This window comes from Castor canadensis, chromosome 17 (assembly GCF_047511655.1).
Source record: "Castor canadensis chromosome 17, mCasCan1.hap1v2, whole genome shotgun sequence".
In the NCBI taxonomy this organism is placed as follows: Eukaryota; Metazoa; Chordata; class Mammalia; order Rodentia; family Castoridae; genus Castor; species Castor canadensis.
The window spans coordinates 16,251,480-16,274,732 of NC_133402.1; the positions used below are offsets into that span (position 1 = coordinate 16,251,480).

The following is a 23,253-nucleotide window of genomic DNA, read 5'->3' on the forward strand; positions in this document are numbered from 1 at the left end:
CTCTCAAAAATACTTAATATAAAAAAGGGCTGGTGGAGTGGTGTAGGCCCTGAGTTTAAGCCCTGGTACCGCAAAAAAAAAAAAAAAGAAAAGAAAAGAAAAAAAAGAGGTGGGGGGAACATTGGCACAGGCATTTCCTGAGGCCTGGCACTCTTCTTACCAGATCAGACTCCTGGATATGGCTTGGCTGAGGAACCATTACATTCTCCCTTTCCTTCTGTCCATCTTCACTGCTATGATTAATGTTGATTGACAGCTTGATTGAATTAAGAGAGTCTAGGAGATTGGTAAAGCTCACCTCTGGATGTGTCTGTGAGGGCATTTGCCTCTGTGCTCTGACCTAATCAATGGTTTAATCCATTGATGGATTCAGTATCTGAATAGACTATTGGGAGGTGGTAGAACTGTGGAAGGTAGAGCCCTGTTGGAGGAAGTGGGTCACTGACGGGGTGACTTTCAAGGGTCTGTCTTGGCCCTGGTCTCTTCCTATTACTCTTCTTGGCTTCCTGGCCACCATGAGGTGAGCAGCTTTCCTCCACCAAGCCCTTCCACCATGATGTTTCTGCCTAGCCATGGGCCTAAAGGCAATGGAGCCAGCTGACAATGGACTGAAACCTCTGAAACTGTGAACCAAAATTAATCTTTCCTTCATAAAATGGTTTCTTTCAGGTATTTGTTATGGTGACAAAAAGTCTAAGTGTCATGCTCACTGTGGTCTCTCCTCTGTGTATGGCCTGGTGTTGGGAATGTGGAGATGATGATGAGATGCTGCCTTCTGTCTGGTGAGGGAGAGAGACCAGAAGACAGAATGATAATGCAGAGTGATCAGTAGATGGATGGGTGTATAGGGGCTTAGGTGCCCCCCAAACCCAGCAGGGTGTGAAGGAGACAGGGAAAGCTTTCAGAGGAGGTAAACCCAAGCAAAGGTCAAAGGTGAGAAGGATGGTGTCAAGTGGAGGAGCAGGAGACAAAGGGCTGGTGTTCATCAGGAACTGTGAGTAGACAGTGTGGCTGAGGCTCAAGGCTCTTGCCAGGGACCACAGACCTTGAAGGCCAAGCTAAGGAAGTGAGACCTTATCCTGTGGGACCCCGGGAGTGAAGGAAAGGTACAGAGTCATGGGAGGGGACAAAGCAACCTTGCTCTTCTGTATCCTGTCACATTGTACTAACCACCAATCTGCCAAGCCTGCTTCTACCTCAGGAAGGATAAAGATTTAAAATTAGTGACGGGAAGGGTTTGGGGGCTAATGTTGAGGACAGGAAGAGGATCTGGCTTGGAAGGTTGTTTGTTGTTGTTTTCTTGATACTGAGAATTGAACCCAGGATCTCAAATGCTAGGCAAGCGCTCCACCACTTGAGCCACACCCCTAGGCCTGGAGTGCATTTTTATCTGTTCTGAATGGACCTCATCTTGTGGTTTCTGGATAATATTGGGGTCATGCTTGAGGGTCCTGGAGGATGGATAGGCATCAGATGTCTTGGAAGCACCTATATTGCAGAGACAAGAACAAGCCCAGAAGCACAAGGTGGCCAGACATTGAGACTGTGGCCATTGGTTGGGGTATTAGTTCTGTTGCCTGAGAGGCCCAGGAAGGGCCTTATAGCAAGGTCCAGGGATTTGATGGGCAGCATTTGCAAGGGCCTACATGGGAATTATTAGCCCTGTTGCCAGATAAGGAAACAGATCAAGGCTCAGAGAGGCTAAATAACTTTCCAAGCTAGTGGTGAAGGAAGGCAGGACTTGAACCCAAGCCTGCTGACTCCTAAATTGCTGGGATCCCCAAGGTATCAGCTTCTGGTGAGACCCGAAGAGAGATGGAGGCAGGTAGACTCATAGAGCAGGTCAGGACAGGGTGACAAAGGTGCTCACTTCTGCCAAGATAGTCATGTTGGACAAGTGGAGATGGGCCTAGGATAGGGGCTGATTCCTCTAGTTATGAAGGCACATGGGGTCTAGAGCAAGAAAGTTAAGCCCCCAAGAGAGGGAGGCAGTGGTGAGACAAGCGTGTGTGGGGGGTGACCTGCCCTCTTTGGTAAGGCCCAACCTCACTCACACCTCCGCCGTGAATAGCACAGATCGAGTATCTGCCCCCTTGCTCCCTCACTCCCCTCCTCCCCCTACTCCCCTGCCATAGCCCGACCCACGCCTCAGTGCTCCCATTCAATGAACCTGCTCTAATCCCCTGACATCACCACCTGCCCCATACAGGCCCTACCTGGCAGCCTGGTAGCCCCCAGCCTGAGAGATGCTGTTTAGGAACTCCCAAGTCAGAACTGTGTGCATGGGCAACCTCTTCCCTCCTTCAGCTCCTAGTTTAGATCTGGAACACCCCATCTCTAGCCCTAAGTGAGTGACATCCCAGGGCCCAGGATCTGCCCTGGTTTAGCCAGGGCCTTCAACTCCTTACCCACCCCACTGCCCACCACATCCAGGCCAATCAAATTGACCCCTTTGGGTTCTTTTTATCCCCTTGTCACTTAAAGAAACCTTGGGCTATTTTTTTTTTTTTTTTTTTTTTTGAGCCAGGGTCTCATTATGTTCCCCAGGCTGGCCTGGAGTTCAGCATTCCCCTCCCTCAGCCTTGGAAGAACTGGGATTGCAGGCATATACCACCATGCCTTGGTTTTTATGAACTCATGTGCTCATAGTTGGTCTCCCCACAGGACCATGGGCTCCCTGAGGAAGACCTCACTGCCTCTAAATTCACCTTAGAGCCACACATGGTAGGAGCTATAGGGTAGCTGTTGAGTGAATATGGGACCTGTCCCCCTCCATGTCAACTGCCATCAGGGAGGGTAGGTCAAGATGGCACTGTATTCCTGCTCCTGAGGGTGGGGGTCCAACAGAGTATGCTCTTAGTCAGAGGTTAAGAACTGAACATCAGTCCATTGTGACTCATGTTGGTGAAGCTCTGAGGAGGGCCCAGAACTGGCATCTCTTCCCCACCCTGCCCCTCTGCCACAGGTTTGTCCAGGGAGGAGGGCCTCCAGAAGGTGTGTGTTTGGCCCTATATGTTGTGCCTGGGCAGAGGAACAGGCTCTCCCAGTCTATCAGGGGCTAAGATATCAGAGGCCTCCTATATACCAGATGCATGCGTGTCTGTGGCACACATGTGGCCATGAGGCATGCATGTGTGCTCCATGCAGGTCCCTCAGTCTGGGTCTCCAGGTGCATGCATGTGTTCCATATGTCTGTGTGCATCTGGGCACATGTGAGCATTCATCTGTCTTGGCGTGTGTGACATGTGTAGGCTCAGCCTCATATGACATGCACAGAGACATGCCTACTGGAATCAGCTCCCTGAGGACCAGAACATTTTGTCTTGTTTCGTGCTCCGTCCCCAGCACCTAGAACACAGGAGGGTTCATGCAGAATGAAGGAATGTATGGAAGAAAGTGTGTGTGTGTGTGTGTGTGTGTGTGTGTGCAGGCCTGCTGTGTTTCCATGTGCCACCATGTGTGTGGACGTGTGCATGCCCCTGTGTCCAAAGGCACACCTGGGTGTGGGCGACAGTACTCCCACACCACCCCTCCTGACCCTTTTCCAAACCCTTGGGAGCCAGGGCCCAATGCCTGGGTCCCCGTGGGCGGAGCAGGGGGCCGCCTCCTCAGGAGAAACTGGATCCCAGGACGTGCTGAGCAGCAGGGAGCAGGGCGGCCCCTTTGTCCCCCATAATCCCCTCCCCGCCCTTGCCCCCTCCCTCCTAGCCACCAGTGTTTAAGGTTGAGTTTGGGGGCTAGAAGGGGCTAAGGTGTTACCTTAGCGACCCCTGCCCTGCCTTGGGGGCTTCCACTTGACCTAGAATGTATGCCCTTGTCTGAGTCCCTCCCAACCTCTCCCTGTCCTGTCCCCTGGCTGGATCTGCCTTATTCTTTGCCAGGACCCCGTCCACTGCCCGCCCTCCTTTCCTTAGGCGTTGCTCCTTCCCTCCCTCCTGGGCGGCTCCAGGGCTCAGGTCCTCTATAAAGCCACCTGAGGGACAGAAGGACAATGCCTGGAAGGACCCAGAGACTGCAGAGGAAGGAGCCAAGGAAAGAGCATGAGTTGTCCCCTGGGTGAGTGAGGGGAGGGGGCTCCAAGGGCCCGGAGGCCAGCATAGGGGCCATCTCTGACGACTGTGTACCTGCTGAAAGAAGGCTTACACATAGAAGGCTTCATTCATGGCGTGCCTATTGTGTGCTAGTGCAGACAGCCTTTGGCATGCAGAGTCAGTTCCGTGATATTCCCTCCACCTGACGAATATCAAACTCTGCAGATGCTCAGGGCATTCTGGCACTTGGAGCAATGGCAACGGACAGACAGATGAAAATGTATGGTCTGATGGCAATTTCCTTGTGCAGACACATGATACAGGCAATAAATAAGTATATCAGGATGCCAGTTTGATAGTAGGTGAGCTCACCAAGGTTTGTGAAGTGAATGAATGAACACGCTTTCACTTACAGCCTTCTCTTAGTTGGTTGGGAACTTCCGGGGACTCGGTAGCATGGAGGAGTTAAGGAGGGCATCCCAGGTTTGCTATCACTTCCTGGTTGGTGACAGGTAATTCTGCTGCTCTCTGAGCTTGACACTGTTGGTGGGCACTTAAACTGGGTCAGACCTTTGACAGGACAATGTAGCAGCATGTTTTCAAATTGAAAATAAGCATACCCTTTGATCTAAGATGTTCCCACTGTCTTTTCTTTTCATTTTTGACAGTACTGGGTTTGAACTCAGGGCCTCAGGCTTGCTAGGCACGTGCTCTATCACTTGAGCCATGCCCCCGGCCTTTTTAACTTTAAATTTTCAAGTAGGGTCTTGTTTTACACCAGGGCCACAATGGACCACAACCTTCCTATTTATGCTTCTTGCATAGCTGGGATGACAGGCACACACCACAAGGCCCAGGTCAATAAAAGCTGAGATGAGGTCTTTTTTTTTTTTTTTTTTTTTTTTTTGCTAATTAGGGTTTGAACTCATGACCTCCACTTTGAGCCACTCCATCAGCCCTTTTTTGTGATGGATTTTTTCAAGATAGGGTCTCACAAACTATTTGCTGGGCTGTCTTCGAACCTCAACCCTCCTTATCTCTGCCTTCTGAGTAGCTAGGATTACAGATGTGAGCCACACCTGGTTTCAGATGTTCCCACTTTCAAAACTGCATGCTTCTCATCACAGCTACTTGGGAGGTGTAAGTAAGAGGGTAAGAGTACAGGCCAGCCAGACCCTACCTGAAAAATGACTAAAGCAAAAGAGGCAGACATGGGTCAAGTGGCAGAGCATTTGCCAAGCAAGGCAAGACCTTGAGTTCAAACCCCAGTACCACCAAAAAACAAAAATGAACAAACAAAAGCTCAAATTCTAGCTGGGTGCCGGTGGCTCACGCCTGTAATCTTAGCTACTCAGGAGGCAGAGATCAGGAGGATCATGGTTTGAAGCCAGCCCTGGGCAAATAGCTCCAGAGATACTATCTCAAAAATACCCAACACACACACACACACACACACACACACACACACACACACACACACACACACACACAAAGGGCTGGCAGAGTGGCTCAAGTTGTAGAACACCTGCCTAGCAAGTGTGAGATCCTGAGTTCAAATCCCAGTACCATCAAAAAAAAAAACCCCAAAAGCAACAACAACAACAACAAATCCTCAAATTATACTCCAAAGAGGCAGTCTTCACTCATTCATTCAACAAACATTTATTAGGGGAAACCATCAATGAATGAACCAGGTAAGGTCTCCTCTTTCCTGGAGCTGACATACTGGTGGGAGAAAAAACAACAAGCAAGTAAACAAATAAATGAGGTGATTTCAGGTAACACATCTCTGAAGACCATAATTCAGGGAGAGGGAGAGACTTTGGAGATGATGGCCAGGCTAGCTTAGTTTAGCTGGGGTCTGAGGAACAGGAAAGAAGCAGAACTGAAAGGGTTTGGGAGTAAGGGAGTCTGGACAGGGCACAGCAGGATGAAGGCCTAAGGCAGAATGTAAATAAGGCCAGTGTTGGGCTGGGTGTGCTGATACACACTTATAATCCCAGCAGAACTTGGGAGGCTGAGGCAGGAGGATCAAGAGTTTGAGGCTAGTCTGAGCTACACTATGAGTCTATGTCTTAAGTAACCTTTTCAGGCCACACAGAGGACTTTGGCTTTTACTCTGAGTGCAGGGGAGACATGGGTATGCCTGAGCAAGGAAAAACACACTTAGAGAAAGTACACTGAGCAGGGGAAGGCCAGAGGGAAGAGAGACCAGGGAGGAGGCGAGGAGTGATAGGAGCTTGAACTGAGGTGGTAATGCAGTGGGGGGGAAGGGGGTTGTAGTCAGTGGTGTGGCTCCGTCTTTTTGTCTTTTGAAAGTTTTTATTGAAAGTAACAAATAAAACTGGGACCAGTGGCTCACACCTGTAATCCCAGCTACTCAGGAGGCAGAGATCAGGTGATCGTGGTTTGGAGCCAACCTGGGCAAATAGTTTGAGAGACCCTATCTCGAAAAACCCTTCACAAAAAAGGGCTGATGGAGTTGCTCAAGGTACAGGCCCTTGAGCCACACCTTGAAAGTACCAAATATACAGAAAAGTGCACAAGTCATAAGTATACAGCTCAATGAATTTTCACATAGTGAATATAGCCTTCTAACCAGTGTTTACTTCAACAAGCCCTTGCACTGCTCTTGCTTTATATACTGAAGTTGGAGTATACAGAGATTAGCAGGCCCCTGTGCTAGTATGACACATAAATTTGTAAAGTATTTCTTTTTCCCCCCCTGGGTACTGGGGTTTGAACTCAGGGCCTGTGCTTGCTAGGCAGGCCCTCTGGCACTCAGCCCTTTTTGCTTTAGCTATTTTTCAGGTAGGATCTCAAGTTTTGCCCTGGCTGGCCTTGGACTGCGATCCTTCAACCCACGTGACTGTGATTACAAACGTATACCACCTCACCTGGCTTTTTGGTTGAGATAGAGTTTTGATAACTTTTTGCCTGAGCTGGCTTTGAACTTTGATCCCCCTGATTTCTACCTCTCAAGTGTCTATATTTTAAAAAAGAAACCTGCCTTGGCTACCTTTTAAAGATGGAGCTGGCAGGATATACAGTGAGGATGGATGGTAGAGTAAGAAAAAATTAGGTCTTCAAGAGGATCCCAGAGTTTGGGCCTTAGTAACTGGAAGAGTACTGGAGGAGGAGAAACCCAGAGTAGAAGACTGGGTATTTTGAGTTTAAGATGCTTACTAAGGTCCAAGTGAAAATGTCAAGGAGGAGCCAGGTGCTGGTGGCCCATGCTTGTAATCCTAGCTACTTGGGAGACTGAGATAAGGAGAATTGAAGTTTGAGGCCAGCCTGGGCAAACAGTTCTTGAGACCTCATCTCCAAAATCATCAGAAGAAAATGGACTGGTGTGGTTCAAACAGTAGAGTGCCTGCTTTGCAAGTTAGAAGCTTTGCAAGTTCAAACCCCAGACCCACCAAAAAGAAAAGAAGAGAAGAGAAAAGGACTGGAGGAGTGGCTCAAGTGGTAGAATACCTACCTAACAAGTAGGAGGCCCTTAGTTCAAACTCCAGTGCTGCCAAGAAAAGAAAAAAGAAAATGTCAAGAAGGAAGTTGGATGTATGGGTCTGGAGTTCAAGGGAAGTTCAAGTGGAGCTCTGAGCTGGAAATAATCTATGCATTGGGTGATTCGGCCCTGACTTGGATATACAAGATAATTGCAGGTCACAAGGGCTGTATTTTCCCCCCAGTACAATGGATTGAACCAGGACCTTGCCAGGCCAGGCAAACACTCTATCATTTGAGCTACATTGTCAGCCCTTATTCCTGGATTTATTACACACAGTTTTGACCAAGTGTGGTAAATAAATAAATATCAAAAGAAAATGTACAGGTTAAAAACTAACTTTCCTCGAGCACATTCCACAGCTCAGTGGATTCAGAGAAGGTATCAGTCAGTCCTGTGTTATATTCAGTTGTGTTTAATCACTGTGTGATCTGCTGAGTGTTTCTCTACCCCTTAAAAATTGTGACAATCTGCTTCCCAAAAAAGGCAAATGGTGCCCCAAAAGCAAAGTAAAAGTGACTGTGCTTAATTGAAGTGAAAAAGTGAAAATCTGAGACTTGTCGAAGGGTGGCAAGTCTTCAGCGGATGTCGGGTCACGCTACGGGAAAAATGAATCAAGCATCGCAGTGCAGCACCGGACTCTGCATCCTGAGTATGTGTGGTTTTCCAAGACAGAGCACTCATTGGAAGCAGATACCTGAGGGGACCAAGGGTCTCTCTATTTTTATTTTTTTGTATTTTTGGTGGGATTGGAGTTTGAACTCAGGTCTTTACACTTGCAAAACAGGTGCTCCACCACTTCAGCCACACCTTCGGTTCATTTTGCTGTAGTTATTTTGGAGATGAGTTCTCAAGAACTATTTGCCCATGCTGGCCTCGAATGGCAATCCTTCCCATCAGTGCCTGGCTGTATTTTTTTCCTTTTTTCAGTACTGGGGTTTGAACTCATGGCCTACATCTTCAGCTACTCCACCAGCCCATTTTTTGTGATGGGTTTTTTTGAGATAGGGTGTCACAAACTATTTGCCTGGGCTTGCTCTGAACCACAATCCTGAGTAGCTAGGATTATAGGAACTAGCCTCTGGTGCCCTGTTGTAGTTTGTTTTTGACACAGTGTCTCACCATGTACTGCAAGCTGGCCTCCTTCTATTTCCTGGGCAGCTGGGATTCTAGGTGTGCACTATATTGCTTGTCAGGCTGTACCTTTTGAAGGAGTTGATAGAATGACTGAATGAATTGGTAGGCAGGGTCAGAGACGTGGTGCTGACCTCTGATTTTCTCTGCCAGCCCCCCTCTGCCTACTGAGCCTACTATTGCCACCCCTCAGTCCAGCAGCCCCCATCTCCCCAGCGGAGCCTATCAGTCAAGCGTACAACCTGGCCTTCTACATGCAGAAGAACACATCAACACTGCTGCAGACCTACGTGAGTGACACTGGGCAGGACCAGGGGACCAAGGGACCAGGGGAGTGGGGCACAGCCCTGCGTTGGAAGTAGAATAAGCCCGGGACTCCTCCATGGGTCTGAGGGCACAGGGGCTCTGTTAACCAGAGGCACACTTGAGTGTGGTCACTGATGTTTGGGTGACCTTGGGAAGTCATCCCTCCTCTCTTGGTCCCGGCTTCTCGTCTGCAAAACGGGATGGTGAGCTTGTCTTTGCTGGCCTGTTACATGGTTCAAAGAAAGGTCTAGAAGAAAGAGCTTTACATAGTCATGGTGAGCTCCACAGCTACCCCATCACTGTGCTCACCTGAGCTAGGCCAGACTGGGTGCTCTTTCCCCTTGATCTTCTGGACTCCTCAAACAGCTCTGAGAGGCGGTATTAGAACAGATTTTACAGATGAGGAAACTGAGTCTCAGAGGGGGTTGAGAGTTTGCCTGAAGGCACTGAGCTAATAATAACTAGTAGTGCCAGAATTGAAAACAGGTCTTGGAACTCTGTGCCACGAGCTCCTAGCCATAGGAGTGAAGCTGGTAGTCCTCTGGCTAGGTCTGACCTACAGATGGTTTTTGTTTGGCTATATGGAGTTTGTTCCCATTTTAAATATGAATGCCTGTCTAAAAGAGGCACTGAGATCCTATTGGTTAAAATTCCACCTTCCACCTTAGCTCAACCTTTTTCTCAAATTTCACATCTGCCTGGTTTTCAGGCCCTGGAATTTACAACTGTTCTATACTCTGGTCCAATGTGAAGTTAAACAATCTAGATTCTAATCTCATATCATCCTGGCTAGACTTGAGCACCCGGAGCCTCAGTTTCTCCACCTGTAAAATGAGGGTGTAGGACTAAGTGACATACCAATTGGAAGATCTATCAGCATGCATTTAGGATTCTGTCTATCTTGGCTTGTGGAGAAGGATCTCAACTAAATTTAATAATGTTAATAATTACTTATTAATGATTATGATAAAACTAATAAACATAAATATAAGTAAAAAAAATCAGTGTAACTACATTGTCTATAATATACTTGGGTTGAAAATATAAAAACAGCTGGGTGGCTGGTGCTCACGCCTGTAATTCCAGCTATTTAGGAAGCAGAGATCAGGAGGATCTCGGTTCAAAACCACCCTGGGCAAATAGTCTGCAAGACTGTATCTGGAAAAAAACCCATCACAAAAAAAGAGCTGGTGGAGTGGCTCAAGGTGTAGGCCCTGAGTTCAAACCACAGTACTGCAAAAAATGTATAAAAACATGACCCTTATTGTGAATCAGAAGCTATTCTAAGTGCTTCACATATATTATTTCCTATCAGCTTCACAATAATGCTGCTTGTGGGAGTTACAGAAAAGTGATTCAGTGTTGCACTGCTGGTACATGGAGGACGACAAATTGGAGCCTAATATAGCCATTGCTCTGTGTTAGAACATCGCACCAGTTCGTTCGTGAAGGGTGGTGAATGGTGTCTGTCTCTGTCCCTCATGCAGCTCCAGTACCAGGGGAGCCCCTTCAGTGACCCTGGCTTCTCGGCCCCTGAGCTCCAGCTCAGTAGCCTGCCTCCTGCTGTAGTCTCTTTCAAGACCTGGCATGCCCTGGATGATGGGGAGCGTCTGAGCCGCGCCCAGGGAGCCTTCCTGGCCTTGACCCAGCACCTCCAGCTTGTGGGAGATGACCAGAGCAGCCTGAATCCTGGCAATCCCATCCTGCTAGCCCAGCTTGGAGCTGCAAGACTCAGGGCCCAAGGCCTGCTAAGCAATATGGCTGCCATCATGACTGCCCTGGGGCTACCCATTCCCCCAGAAGAGGACACTCTGGGTCTTGTCCCCTTTGGGTCCTCAGCCTTTGAGAGGAAATGTCGAGGTTATATTGTGACCCGGGAATATGGCCACTGGACAGACCGAGCTGTGAGGGACTTGGCTTTGCTCAAGGCCAAATATCCAGCATAGAGGAGTAGGACTTCCTGTCAGAGGTTACAACACCTCCTCTTTGACAATGGACTCTTTTCTGCTTTGCTTCTGGAATAGAGGAGCTATATCTTATTTACAGATAGGGCTTATGTGCCTTGTCTTTGGGAATATTTCCTAGAAACTAAGCCTTCATTCCTTACTGCCTGGCCCTTCTGCCCAGGTCCTATGGCCTCCCTTCCAGATCTGGGTGAGTCTCCATAAATCCTTTTTGTGGATTACCCACCCAGTGGTTACTGTTTTTCCTACTTCTGGGTTGGAAAGAAAAGTCCCTCTGAAAATACTTCACTTCTCACTCTAGGGTCTAGGGTTTCATTCCTGTAATTTTGGGGAAGTCTAGGAGCCGCCTTCCTGTCTCTGTCTACCTCACTTCCGTGTGAAGACGCAGACTTTCTGAGCAGATAGGCCTCCCTGTTTCTTGCTGGAGTTTATTTCCTCCCCTGGTCTACCGCTTTGTCTGTGGCTACTGTTCCATCAATGGAACTCCTTATGTCACATCTGTTTCCTGCTTGGGACACAGCCTCTTCCTGTTCTGGGCTGACAGATGTCATCTCTGGTCTGGACCTTTCATGAATCTATTTATACTATGCCTTTTGGGTATGTGTGTGGGAGCAGCCTGTGCCCCAAGGGTCCTGTTCTTTAGGAAGTTGTCTTCCCACTTTCAACAACAGTTAACTTTAGTTTTATTTTTAAACATTTTATTTACAAAAAAATTAATTTATTCTCAAATAAAACTTTCAAATTGTCACTTTTTTTTTTTTTTTCCCTTTCTCCACAGACCTGGCTAGGGGACTGGAGGCTGTGCAGGGATAGGGCATGGGGAAGCAAGGAAGGGAAGGACATCAAAGGGAGAGGGATGGGTGGGGTGGGTGAGTGCAGCCGGCGGGATGACCCTGGGGGAGGGTGGCTGAAATTGGTCTGGAGCAGCCTTCCCACCACAGGACCAGCAGGCACTTCTTGGTGGTGAGGACAAAGGAGGGAAGGAGAGATAAAGAGAGAGAGAGAGAGAGAGAGAGAGAGGAGATAGAAAGGAGAGAGAGAGAGGAGAAAGGAGAGAGAGAGAGAGAGAGGAGAAAGGAGAGAGAGAGAGAGAGAGAGGAGAAATGAGAGAGAGAGAGAGAGAGAGGAGAGAGAAAGGAGAGAGAGAGAGAGAGAGAGAGAGAGAGAGAGGAGAGAGAGGAGAGAGAGAGAGAGAGAGAGAGAGAGAGAGAGAGAGAGAGGAGAGAGAGAATCTCTGCGAGATGAGGCAGAAATAAGGGTGAGAAGCATACGTGCTCACACCCGCCAAAGGGAGATAGTGATGGGAAAGGCGACTCCCAGAGACAGATGAGAAAAAGAGACAGAGGAAAAGCTGAAAACGATGGGCACAAGGAAGTCCCCTGCGGAGACAGGAGGCCCAGAAAGAGATGGAGGAGGACACAAAGCACAGAGCGGTAGGGGCAATCCAAGGACACACGCTGAGAGCGATGGAGACAGACCGAGAGGAGGCGACAGCCCGCCGCGCTCAGGCGGGGCCGCCGGGCACCAGCTGGCCCAGGTCGCCCTCAGTGCGGCTCACCCACTCGCCGTAGAGGCCGCACACGCGGAGCCCCAGCACCTTGGCCGAGAAGCCCCCCGGGGCGGCGGGGGCGGCGGCGGGGACGGCGGGCTCTGCACGGGGCCCGCGGGTCGCGGCTCCCAGCGCGGCCAGCACCGTCTCCACCGCGGCGCCCAGGGCCCGGGCCTGGCGCGCCGCGTCCTCCAGGCGCCGTAGCAGGCGCGGCGCGCGCGGGTTCAGCTCGGCCTGGCGGCGGCGCACGCCATCCAGCAGCGGGGGCAGCGCGGCCAGTGCCGCCGCGTCCAGCCGCAGCCGCTCGGACACCGGCAGCCCCGCGTGGCCCGGGGCCGGGGCGCTCAGGCCCGCCACCGGCAGCCGCGGCGGCGAGAAGCCTGGCAGCCCGAAGGGCTCTCCCTGGTGCTGCACCTGCGGAGACACGGCCGCGGGTCAGCAGGGATCTGGGGACGAGGTCGCTGCGGGGCTTGTACTCTCTTCACAGAGCCCTCCACCCACCTCCTAAGGCCTCTGTTTCCTCATCATTCCTAACAGGGTTGCTGTGTTTGAGATAAAACAAAAACGAATGGGCTTTGCACTCCAGTTTCTCTGTTAGCATGTCTCTAATGGCGCACTAACAGCAACACCAACCTCAGAAGGTAGAGATGAGCATATAAAGTGCTTAAGACAGGCGCTGATCCCAAGGAAGGGCTCAATACATATTAGCACTTTTAGCCGGGCACCGGTGGCTCAGCCTGTAATCCTAGCTATTCAGAAGGTAGAGATCAGGCGGATCAGCCAGAGAAATAGTTCACGAGACCCTATCTCCAAAAAACCTCATCACAAAAAAAGAGCTGGTGAAGTGGTTCAAGGTATAGGCCCTGAGTTCAAACCCCAGTACCGGAAAAAAAAAAAAAAAAAAAGCTCTTTTATTAATGTTATCTCACAGAGCCGGTTTCAAATCCTGTCTCTGCCAATTACTAGCTGTGCCTCTTGCAAACCATTTCCCGTCTCCCAGTTTCACTTTCATCACATGTAAAAGAATGTCCTGTCTTTTTGCCAGGGGTCTTGAGATCATAAAAGATGGTGTAGGCACCCAGTGGATTTCACTTCCTCTTCCCATCCTCCCCAACCTACATTGGGAAGGCGCTCAATGGATAATTGTTATATGAATAAACAATGAAAGATAAGGGTGATTTGTAATTTGTCAAATGCTATGAGCTGTAAGAATAACATTTCTCCTTTGCATTCTTCAGGCAATGTGTTTGGTGCTTTAAACACACTGTCTTCCCAATAATGGGCGTGATAATGATGGCTTTGTAAATAAGAAAATTGGCTCTAGGTTAGCCATGCAGGAAGTAGCACAACTGGAATTTGAACCAAAGTTGGTGAGATTCCAGAGCAAGTTGTGTTACCCCACCATTTACTGTTATTATTGCTACATTATTATTTTTAATGCTATCATTTCTGCCCGAACTTGCAACAAGTTGGTAGGTCTACAGTTTGATTCAAAACTAACCCCCCTCCAATACTTGAGGGTAATTTGGGGAAAAGATTCCTTGGGCAGGACAGGGTCCTTAGCCCAATGAAAGATCTTGGTAGATCCCTCTCCTCTGTAAAAGTCCTCTTGTGAATAGAATTTTTGCCCCAAATTGAAATCCTTTCTTGGTCTCTCTGAATGTCCCAGGTAGAAGAGTTCACAGTTCATCTTGTTCAGCTGCCTCCTTTGATAGCCTGTGGAGGTGAGGTGACAAGATTACAGAGCCTAGAATCTAAGTTTCCTGATGCCCAGACCAGAGTTCTCTTGATTTTCTGATTTCCAACATCCAAGAGGGAGCCTCCAAGCAGAGGCAGTCAGAGAGTGTCATTTGGGTCACTCCAATTTTCTTTTTTTGTCATTTGGGTCTTCCTCCAATTTGCTATACAGCCAGGAGCAAGTTACTGTCCCTTTCAGGAGACTTGATTTCCACAGCTGGGAATTTGAGAAAATGTGTGACAGAGACTTCATGATCTGGGCTTCCCCATCCGCCACCCCTGGCACCACGGCCCTCATCCCACTCACATATTCCTGGAGCAGCTGCTCAGCGTATCTGGTGAGGAGGCGGGCAAGGCTGTGTGTCTGACGGATCTTGGCCTCCAAGTGGGGAAGGAGTGAGATTGAGGACTCAGCCTGGGGGTCTTCTGGTGGGAAAGGGGGGAGGAATGATGGTGACCCACACCATGTTCCTTGACCACATCTCCCAGGCCAGTTCTTCCTGCCTGAACCCAAAGGCTCTGTTCTGGATTGTCCAGCATTCAAGTCAGGCACAATCTGACCCATTCAAATGGGGGAAATGAAGCGCCAGACCTTTTTAAAGCACTTGTTCTACCTGAAATGTGTTCCTTGTTCCCAAATCACTGTTGAAATCCCATTAAAGCCAAATTAAAATACTGCCACCTTAGTGCAGTTTCTAGATTCCCCCTTCACTTAAATGAACGTCTTAGCTGGGCGCTACTCAGGAGGCAGGGATCAGGTGAATCGCAGTTTGAAGCAAAATAGTTCGCAAGACCCTATCTCGAAAAAAAAACATCACAAAAAAGGGCTGGTGGAATGGCTCAAGGTGTAGGACCTGGGTTCAAACCCTAGTGCCGCAAAATAAATAAATGCACGTCTTCATTCGGCTTAAGGCTATTTGTTGATACTTCCAAGGTAGCTCTTTTACCTGTGTGTATTTGCCTTAACCTAGGACCTTTTTAAGGATTTGTCACATATCTCTGTACCTCTGTGACTGTTGGTGGAATTTAGCATCACTCAAGCATACAATTTCAAACTGGGACTGCTTTTAAAGCCCTTTTACAGATAGACTGAAATTCCATCCCTTCCCTGATGAGCTTTCTATGCAAGACTCAAGAAGGGTTGCATCAAAGAAGCCGGCCTTCCTAAACACAAGCCAGAGGGTGGAGCCTCAAAAGGACTACATTTTCCGAGGCGCAGAGCGCGGGTACCCAGTGCATGCTGGACAATGTAGTCCTGGCCCGACAACTCCAGCTCCGCCCCCGCCTGAGTCTCCCACCTTCAGTCCCAATCCTGAAGTCTCCAGGACTTTCTCCTCCCGTTGTCACTCACTAGTTCCTGTGGTTCAAAGTCGGCCTTCCCTAACTCTACCCACTCCCTCCGGCCTCCAGCTCTGATTCTTTCCCAGTGCTCTGAGAGGACCTCGAAATCCTGCCCGGTCCCGACCCCGAGGCCTCCCTCCTGGTGTACTCACCGGCGTCATCGGTGACCTAACCCTGAGTCCAAGCCCCTGAAGCTGCAGCCCCAGGTTTCTAAACCGTCGCGCCTGCCCTTTCTTCCAACTCACCCGCTTGTTACCTGACACCGGAGCCTGTTCAACCCCCCCCTCACCGACCGCTCCCCTCCCGGCCCAAGGGGGTGTCAGAGACCGAGACCCCACCTTCCAACCCTTCTAACTTGTACTCCCCTCGGGGACCCAGGATCGGACTCTTCGCCCCTTACCCAGACTTCCCTCCCTCTGGCTCATGCTGGCCCCTGGCTGATCCCGGCTCCCTCCACACCCCCCTTCCGAGGGGGGGAGAAAGGGGAAAGGGGTAGGGGCGTGGCCCTGGAGCAGCCAATCATAGCCCAGACCCCAAACATTTCTCCCCCCCTCAACCTCCCCACTACTTCCAGGCAAGATTCCTTGGCCCTGAGCTCAGTGACCCGCCAGCTCCGCCTAGACAGGGAAGGGGCTGGAGTCGGGGAGGCAGGTGAATGGCACCTCGGGCTTGGAAGACTGCTTGTCCTGCAGGGAGCAAGAGGCTCAGACTCCACTTGAGGCATGTCTTGATACCGGGGCTGCTGTCTGGGGAAACCTGGGAGACTGGAGAGGGAAGCTGCACCGCTGGCAGGACTGAATGTGCAGGCCCTCCCTCCTGACCTGGGGTGGGGTGGGAGACACACGGAGGATATAACAGGTGCAACTGAAGTCAAGACTTTCGGCAGGGGTCACAACTACCCACTTACCAACAGTGAATATTCATTGATGCCAAGCACTGTCCTAGAGCTATATATATACATTAACTTCCGTATTACAGAGGATGAAATAAGACACAAGTAACTTGTCCAAGATCACACAGTTGGCTGTGACAGAGCTGGGATTTTACCTCCAAACTTTGGCTCCAGAAATACTGTCATAGCCATCCTCTCAATTCTTAACTCTTCTGGATATGATCACATCAAAACCTCACAGACCCGGCTTTGAGACACACACAGCATAGCAAAATACACTCAGACACCTTTGTATCTACTGATTGGCTAGTCTCAAAATTAACCAGGACACATTAATTTCTTTTAAGAAAACTTTTAACTGAACTATAATACACATATGGAAAGGTGCATATATCATCAGCATACACCGTGATTGATTTTCACAAAATAAATATGATTAAGCACCAGATTAAAAGCAGAACACAACCACCTCCGGACCCCCCCCCCCACACCTTTCTTTTCCCTTCCAGTCCCAAGGGTGACCACTATCCTGACTTCTCACACCATAAATTCAATTGGTCTGTTTTTGAGCTTCATATAAACAGAATCTTCTAATGTGTACTGTTGTAGGTGGCTGCTTTTACTTAGGATTTGCTCATGAGACTGTCCCCGTGTTGGATATAGCAGGATATTGGTCATTCTGGTTGCTATGACTATCTCCACGGTATAAACTGGTTGTAATTCATTGTCTACTCTCGTTGATGTGTTGTTTCCACTATTGTGAACACTACTATGAACATTCCAGTACATATATCTTGGTGCTCATACATATGCATTTCTGTTAGGTGTTGGCAACCTTTGAGTGGAATTGCACTATGAAAACTGCTAGTTTTGCAAAGTGTCTCTATCAAATTATACTACCCAGAGAGGTCCAGGGGCCCTACTTCCTCTCTTACATTTGGTATGGTCTGTCTTTTTCACTTTGGCCATTCTTGCTGGGGAGACCCATTGATACTTGCAGCGTCTGGCACGTACTTGGCACTAGTTAATAGACTGCTGAATGAATAAGTGAATGAATGAATTAATGAGTTGGGCAGCATAGAATCGGACGTCCTGGCGAGGGCGGAAGCGCGCACGCACACACACGCGCGCGCGCACACTCAGAGCTTTTTTCAGGAACGCCCACCCGCAGCGGACGCACACCCGGACACAGACCCTCTCGTGCACCCCGCGCCCACGTGGTCTGAACGCACAGCCTTGGCCTGTCGCGCGCGTCCAGCCGCGGAGCTGCCCCCCCACACCCTGCCCAGCTCTCCCTCTCCACCGTGGACAGGGGGCGCTGCGGTCCCGGTACCCCGAGGGGGCGGGCCCCGGGCGGGGCGGGGCTGGCCAGGCTTCCAGGCCTGGGCTCTGGCCGCCCGCGCCGCCCGGCTGCTCCGGCGACGGGCCGGGGCGGGGCGCGGCGGCAGGAAGCGGGGCGGGGACTCGTGGAGGCGTTGGGAGCGAGGGAGGGCGCGGCCAACTCCCGCAGGGACCGCAGGCCGAGAGCGCGGCGCTCGGGCCTGGCGCCGAGCCTGAGCCCGCCGACGGACGCGGCCCCGCCGCGGGCTCGGTCCCGGCCCCAGCCCCGCCAGCATGGCCGGCCGGACGGTACGGGCCGAGACCCGGAGCCGGGCCAAGGATGACATCAAGAAGGTGATGGCGACCATCGAGAAGGTCCGGAGATGGTGAGCGCTGCCCCGGGGTCAGGGGCGGGACATGGAGGGGCCACCCCTTCGAACGCGTCTACCCTTCCTTGCCGCCGAGGCCGCAGGTGGTAGGTGTGCCCCTGTTCACTGGCCGTGCGCTGGACCTACAGGGGTCTGTCTCGCTTCCCCTGGCTGTTCTCGGGGTTTACAAAGCGCGGTCCCCAGCTATGCCCTCGCAGAGCGGGAGCCCTCACCTATGCCCCGCCCCCGATCTTTGACACTCCTCCCGCAAGCGTGCCCGCGGTCTTTTCTGTTGGGGTCCGCAGCCAGGCCAGCAGCAGTGCCCCCATGGGCGTCCCAGAGGTCTGTAGAGCCATGGTCCCAGTCTGTCCTCTCTCTAGAGGCGCGCCATCTGTGCTCTGGGGTTTGCAGGGCTATCTTTCTCAAACTATGCCCTGTTGTCGATGTTGTCCCTGCCCCCGTGCATCTCCACGGGCGCTCCAGCTCTGGGGGTTGGGCTCTCCCCTCAAGCTTCTCTGACCCGGCCCCCTCTCTCAGGGAGAAGCGCTGGGTGACTGTGGGCGACACTTCTCTTCGAATCTTCAAGTGGGTGCCAGTGGTGGACCCCCAGGAGGAGGTAAGCAAGCCCCGCCCCCATCAGGCCTGCATCTGCCCATCCTCAGTCGAGCCCCCTCCCCACCGTGGCCTCTAATTCCAGTCCAGGCTCTGAGACCCAAGTTCCATTCTTACCAACTCCTCTCCTATCCCTTTTTCCTGCTCCACTGGGTTAGTTCAAGATTTAACCCAGCATACACAACCTCTGTCACCTCAGGCATCGCCTTTGGCTTCTCTGTGCCTCAGTTTCCTTATTTTTTAAAAATTTATTAGCTTATCATAGTTGTAATGGGGGTACACTGTGACATTTATAAAAGTGTTTACAATATATCTTAGTTAGAGTCACCTCCTCCATCAGTTTCTTATTTGTACAGAGGGGGTTTGCAAAAACTAACTTCCTAGAAAGATGCCTCTCACCTTATCCTTTTAACTCCCAGGAGCGACGGCGGGCAGGCGGTGGCACAGAGAGATCCCGTGGCAGGGAGAGGCGGGGCAGGGGCGCCAGTCCCCGGGCGGGAGGCCCTCTTATCCTGCTGGACCTCAATGGTATGTGGGGATCCCGGAACTCGGGTTTGTGGGAATTGGAGGATGGCATGGGGGGCTCAGACCAACCCTCTTGGATTTTGCTCCCACAGATGAGAACAGCAATCAGAGTTTTCATTCAGAAGGTTCCCTGCAAAAGGGCACAGAGCCCAGCCCTGGGGGCACCCCACAGCCCAGTCGCCCTGCATCACCTGCTGGACCTCCAGAAGGGGTCACTGAGGAGGCTCAGCCCCCACAGCTGGGCCAAGAGCGAGGTAGGACCCTGTGCCTCCCAGGGGCTCTCTCCTTTGAATCCTGCCCTTTCCAGAGTGGAACCAGCCAGGTACCCCTATACCTGCCCCACCTGCTGCCTCCGTGGGTCTTCCTGACCCCTGGGGAATTGCCTTTAGCAACTGTCTGTATCATCCTCTGGCTTCTTAGGATCTGAGGCTGACACATCACTGCCTAAGATTTTTGTGTATGTTTATTTCTTTGCTACATTACTTCCTTTTCCCCATTCTCATGTCAGTCTCCTGAATGTTTAGGCCCATTACTGTATCCTCAGAATACTATGGGACACATAATAGGTGCTTAGTACGTATTTGTTGAGGTAATAAATAATAGTGATAATAACAGGAATAATAACCATGGATATAATAACAGCTAATATTTGTTGAGCCCCTTCTTTGTCCCAGGAACAATTCTTATGGGTTTGCTCATTTGATCTTAACTACAACCTTATGGGGGTGATGAGCCTGTTATGATGCCTATTTATACACAAGGAGACCAAGATCCAGAGAGGTTAAGAAAGCTGCCAAAAATCACACAGCTAGGGAGCCAGCATCCTGGGCCTGAGTGCTCTTCAGCTCCTCTGTCTTTCATGCAGTCAGCCCTGTTTGGTCAGTACACTTCCCAAATGCATCTGTCTGCCCTCCTCTGCCTCCCCAGGTCTTGCTAGTGCCTGCTCCGGCCTCCTCACTGGTCTCCAGTCACCTCTACAGGGCTGCCACGAAAAAGTTTGTCTAAAGCATACTTTTGACAGGGTCATATGCCTGCTTCTGGTCCTTCCTGGTGCTCCTTGTGAACACCTGGGGCCTTCATGAATTGCTCCCTGCTGGCGTCATTAGTCTCTGTCAAGATGATCATGACATAAGCTGAGGGGCCAGATCTAGGTGGCACCCAGCACATGCACACCTTTGCTAATCTAAAAATGATAGGGCTGGGCTGGCGCGCAGGAATAGAGAATCACCTAGCATGCATGAGGCCCTGCCTTCCACCCCCAGCCCTGTAAAATAAAAAAATAGTAAGTAATGATTAATAGCATGTATTGAGCACATGCTATGTGCTAGATACAGGGCTTTGCCTGTATTACCTCACTTACTCCTCCTAGCAGTCTCATGTGTTACTGTCATCATTCACACTTTGCAGAAGGGTAAACTGAGGCCCAGAGAAATTAAGTACATTGCACAAGGTCAGGATTTGAACTTGAAGAGTTCAAAGGCAGAGTCTGCTTACTAGGCAAGTGTCCCTCTACCTAAATTCTGTTCTGCCTCCCTGTTTGTCTACCTGATCAAAACCAACTTATGTTTCAAATTCCACATCTTCCTTCCTCTGTTCCCTGGATGGGCCCAGCTCCCTCCTCTGGCTCCTTGCTGTGTGATTGGTGCCTGCCTATGTTTATTTTCTCCTCTGTGCTTTTGGCACAGAGTAGCTGCTCAGGGGGTGTCCTTTCACTTGCTGTTCCAGACCCTGGGGGCACACCTGCAGGTGGCACTGATGACCCTCCAATGCTGACCAAGGAGGAGCCTGTTCCAGAATTACTGGAAGCCGAGGTGAGAGAGGCCAGAAGGCTGAACTCCCAGGAGTTGGAGGGAATGGGGGCTTTGGGCACTGGGAGGCTGAGCCTGAGGTCCAGGAGGGAGATATGGACCCAGGAACCTGCTAAAGGCTTAGAGGTCAGATTCTTGGGACTGAAAAAGAGTGTTTTAGAGACAAAATCCAGAGGGCTGGATCGGGGCTGATTAGAAGACCATTAAAAGCCTGAAATGATCATGGTAATCCTCCATGTATTTAAAAATAAAAATCCTAGGTTGGGGGTGTGGCTCAGTGGTAGAGTGCGTGCTCAGCATGCACGAGGCCCTGGGTTCAATCCCCAGCACTGCACATACATAGAAAAAAAATCCTAAACTAAAATTAGCTTAAGAAATCCCCTCATAAACTTGACTTTCCTCACAAGGGCTGCCTTGATGCACTTTTCAGAAAGATCAAATTCTTTCAGTGGCAACAACAGTGTCACCATTGTTTTCAGTTTCCTTTTTGATCTGCATCGTGGCCACTTGGCCCTGGCTAGACTCCTGGGTCCTAGGGAGTGGCGTGGAGGCTGGACAAGGAGAGGCTAGGAGGCTGCACTCCTGGGTTTGGGTGGAGCTCACGCCTGTCCGCCCTTCCTCTCCAGGCCCCCGAAGCTTACCCCGTCTTTGAGCCAGTGCCACCTGTCCCCGAGGCAGCCCAAGGTGACACAGAGGACTCGGAGGGCGCCCCCCCACTCAAGCGCATCTGCCCAAATGCCCCTGACCCCTGAGAAGCCGGCCTGCCTGTCCTGCCGCCCCAGGGGCTCCTTTGACTTTTTACAAATAAAGACCCTTTTGTAATTTTGTGTCCTGTCATTTCCCCGTCAGGGCTGGGGAGGGTCTTTGGAGACAGTTTTGTCTCATGCTCCATTCCTCAGATGCATGCGATCACTAGGCTCTGAGAGGACCTTCCTATAGTCACACCATGGTCACGTGCAGTGGGGGCTCGAGCCAGGACCCTTCCTCCCCAGCACTCCCCAACCTACCCTTATTTTACTTTCTCTCACCTTCCCCCCTCTGCAAATTCCAGGACTCCTCTTCCTGTTCAGCCCTCCTTTGCGCTCAGCAACTGTCAACAGCGAGGCCTGTGATTCCCATCTCCCTCACAGGAACATAGTCCCAGAGGGACGTGGGCTGGGATGACCCCGCTGCTTTCCTGCCCTCAGGAAGCTATGGCCTTGTGCCTCGTGCCCCTCTGAGTCAGTCTCTGCCTGCAATCCATGGCCCACACATCTGCCGGAGTCCTTTTACCTGGCTCCATCTCCACGTTCTCCTAGAAGCCTTCCCTGGCTCTAGGCTCAGTGAGAGTTCCCTTCTTTGACCTCCCACACACAACTCTTTGAGACTTTCTTCTTTTCTGGGTGTGTGTGTCTGTTCTGTCCACTAGGCTGTAGGCTCCTAGAGGATAGAACTGGGTCCCCAGCCTTTTCTAGCTCAACACTGGGAACAGAGCAGTCACAGCAACTGCTTTGTGAATGAATGAATAAACAAATGGGCTGGTGTTATCCAGGAAGACTTCCCTGAGGAGGTGGCATGTGAGCTGAGCTCTGAGACATGGCCCTCAGTGTAATAGGTCTAAAGTTAGAAGCTCTGGTTCAAGTCCTGACTCTCTCACTCACTGTCTGTGTGGCTCTAGGCAGGCTGTTTCTACCCTCTGAGCCTTGGTTTGTTCATCTGAGCAATGGGGACAACAACTAGGCCTCACCTGCCCCGGTGTTTTATGGGAAACTTGAAATCACATAAGTTCTCCTCACTCTGCGTCTGCAAGGGGCAGGTGTATTAGCCCTGTTTTTATTTTTTAACAAAGGAAGAAACAGGATCAGAGAGGACCAAAGTGGAACTTTAAAGAACCATTAAAAAAAGGGAGTTTCCTGTAGTAATAGGGGAGCCCCGGGGAGCAGGCATGCAGTGTGTGACGTACTTGTTCTTTTTTTTTTTTAATTCATTTATTCACATTGTTTGGGTCATTTCTCCCCCCTGCCTCCCGCCCCCAACCTCTCCCCCTCCCACCCCCACCCCCCCACCGACGTATTTGTTCTTGTTGCTGTTGTAACACATTACCACAAACTTAATGGCTTAAAGCTACACAAATTTACTATCTTACAGTTCTATAGCTCAAAAGTCTAAAATTAGTCTC

General features: G+C 50.6%; 3 protein-coding genes and 1 non-coding gene across 5 annotated transcripts; 3 read left to right on the top strand and 1 right to left on the bottom strand.

Moving 5' to 3' along the window:
* Positions 1-4,040: 4,040 nt before the first annotated feature.
* On the top strand, positions 4,041-10,925 carry LOC109682331 (cardiotrophin-2). The gene is made up of 3 exons (XM_074059371.1): positions 4,041-4,056; positions 8,827-8,963; positions 10,467-10,925. Exons 1-3 carry the CDS (start codon positions 4,041-4,043, stop codon positions 10,923-10,925), a joined length of 612 nt encoding a protein of 203 aa, XP_073915472.1.
* A 1,213-nt stretch (positions 10,926-12,138) lies between these two features.
* Positions 12,139-16,048, bottom strand: LOC109682460 (cardiotrophin-1-like). 2 transcript variants are annotated; one of them, XM_020157706.2, is made up of 3 exons: positions 15,971-16,048; positions 14,537-14,655; positions 12,139-12,906 (listed from the first exon to the last, which is right to left on the bottom strand). In XM_020157706.2, the coding sequence occupies exons 1-3, from the start codon at positions 15,993-15,995 to the stop codon at positions 12,448-12,450; spliced, it is 603 nt and encodes a 200-aa protein (XP_020013295.1). In that variant the 5' UTR covers positions 15,996-16,048; the 3' UTR covers positions 12,139-12,447. The 2 variants fall into 2 exon arrangements, with proteins under 2 accessions (XP_020013295.1, XP_073915471.1); XM_074059370.1 differs by having other exon boundaries at positions 14,537-14,652; positions 15,971-16,047.
* A 1,934-nt stretch (positions 16,049-17,982) lies between these two features.
* On the top strand, positions 17,983-21,917 carry Bcl7c (BAF chromatin remodeling complex subunit BCL7C). Its single transcript, XM_020157726.2, has 6 exons — positions 17,983-18,168; positions 18,688-18,766; positions 19,182-19,290; positions 19,380-19,541; positions 21,013-21,098; positions 21,722-21,917. The coding sequence occupies exons 1-6, from the start codon at positions 18,077-18,079 to the stop codon at positions 21,845-21,847; spliced, it is 654 nt and encodes a 217-aa protein (XP_020013315.1). The 5' UTR covers positions 17,983-18,076; the 3' UTR covers positions 21,848-21,917.
* Trnaa-agc (transfer RNA alanine (anticodon AGC)) lies at positions 21,359-21,431 on the top strand. Its single transcript has one exon. It is a non-coding gene; the product is annotated as a tRNA-Ala (tRNA).
* Positions 21,918-23,253: the final 1,336 nt, after the last annotated feature.

Excerpts from the sequence above, each read along its gene's own strand:
- Bcl7c (XM_020157726.2), top strand. The coding sequence starts at position 18,077 with ATGGCCGGCCGGACGGTACGGGCCGAGACCCGGAGCCGGGCCAAGGAT. Across the intron at positions 18,169-18,687 it reads ATCGAGAAGGTCCGGAGATG|GGAGAAGCGCTGGGTGACTG; the intron begins GTGAGCGCTGCC and ends CCCCTCTCTCAG. Across the intron at positions 19,542-21,012 it reads ACAGCTGGGCCAAGAGCGAG|ACCCTGGGGGCACACCTGCA; the intron begins GTAGGACCCTGT and ends TTGCTGTTCCAG.
- LOC109682460 (XM_020157706.2), bottom strand. The coding sequence starts at position 15,995 with ATGAGCCAGAGGGAGGGAAGTCTGG. Across the intron at positions 14,656-15,970 it reads CCAGAGGGAGGGAAGTCTGG|AAGACCCCCAGGCTGAGTCC; the intron begins GTAAGGGGCGAA and ends CTTTCCCACCAG. Across the intron at positions 12,907-14,536 it reads AGCAGCTGCTCCAGGAATAT|GTGCAGCACCAGGGAGAGCC; the intron begins GTGAGTGGGATG and ends GTGTCTCCGCAG.
- LOC109682331 (XM_074059371.1), top strand. Across the intron at positions 8,964-10,466 it reads CAACACTGCTGCAGACCTAC|CTCCAGTACCAGGGGAGCCC; the intron begins GTGAGTGACACT and ends TCCCTCATGCAG.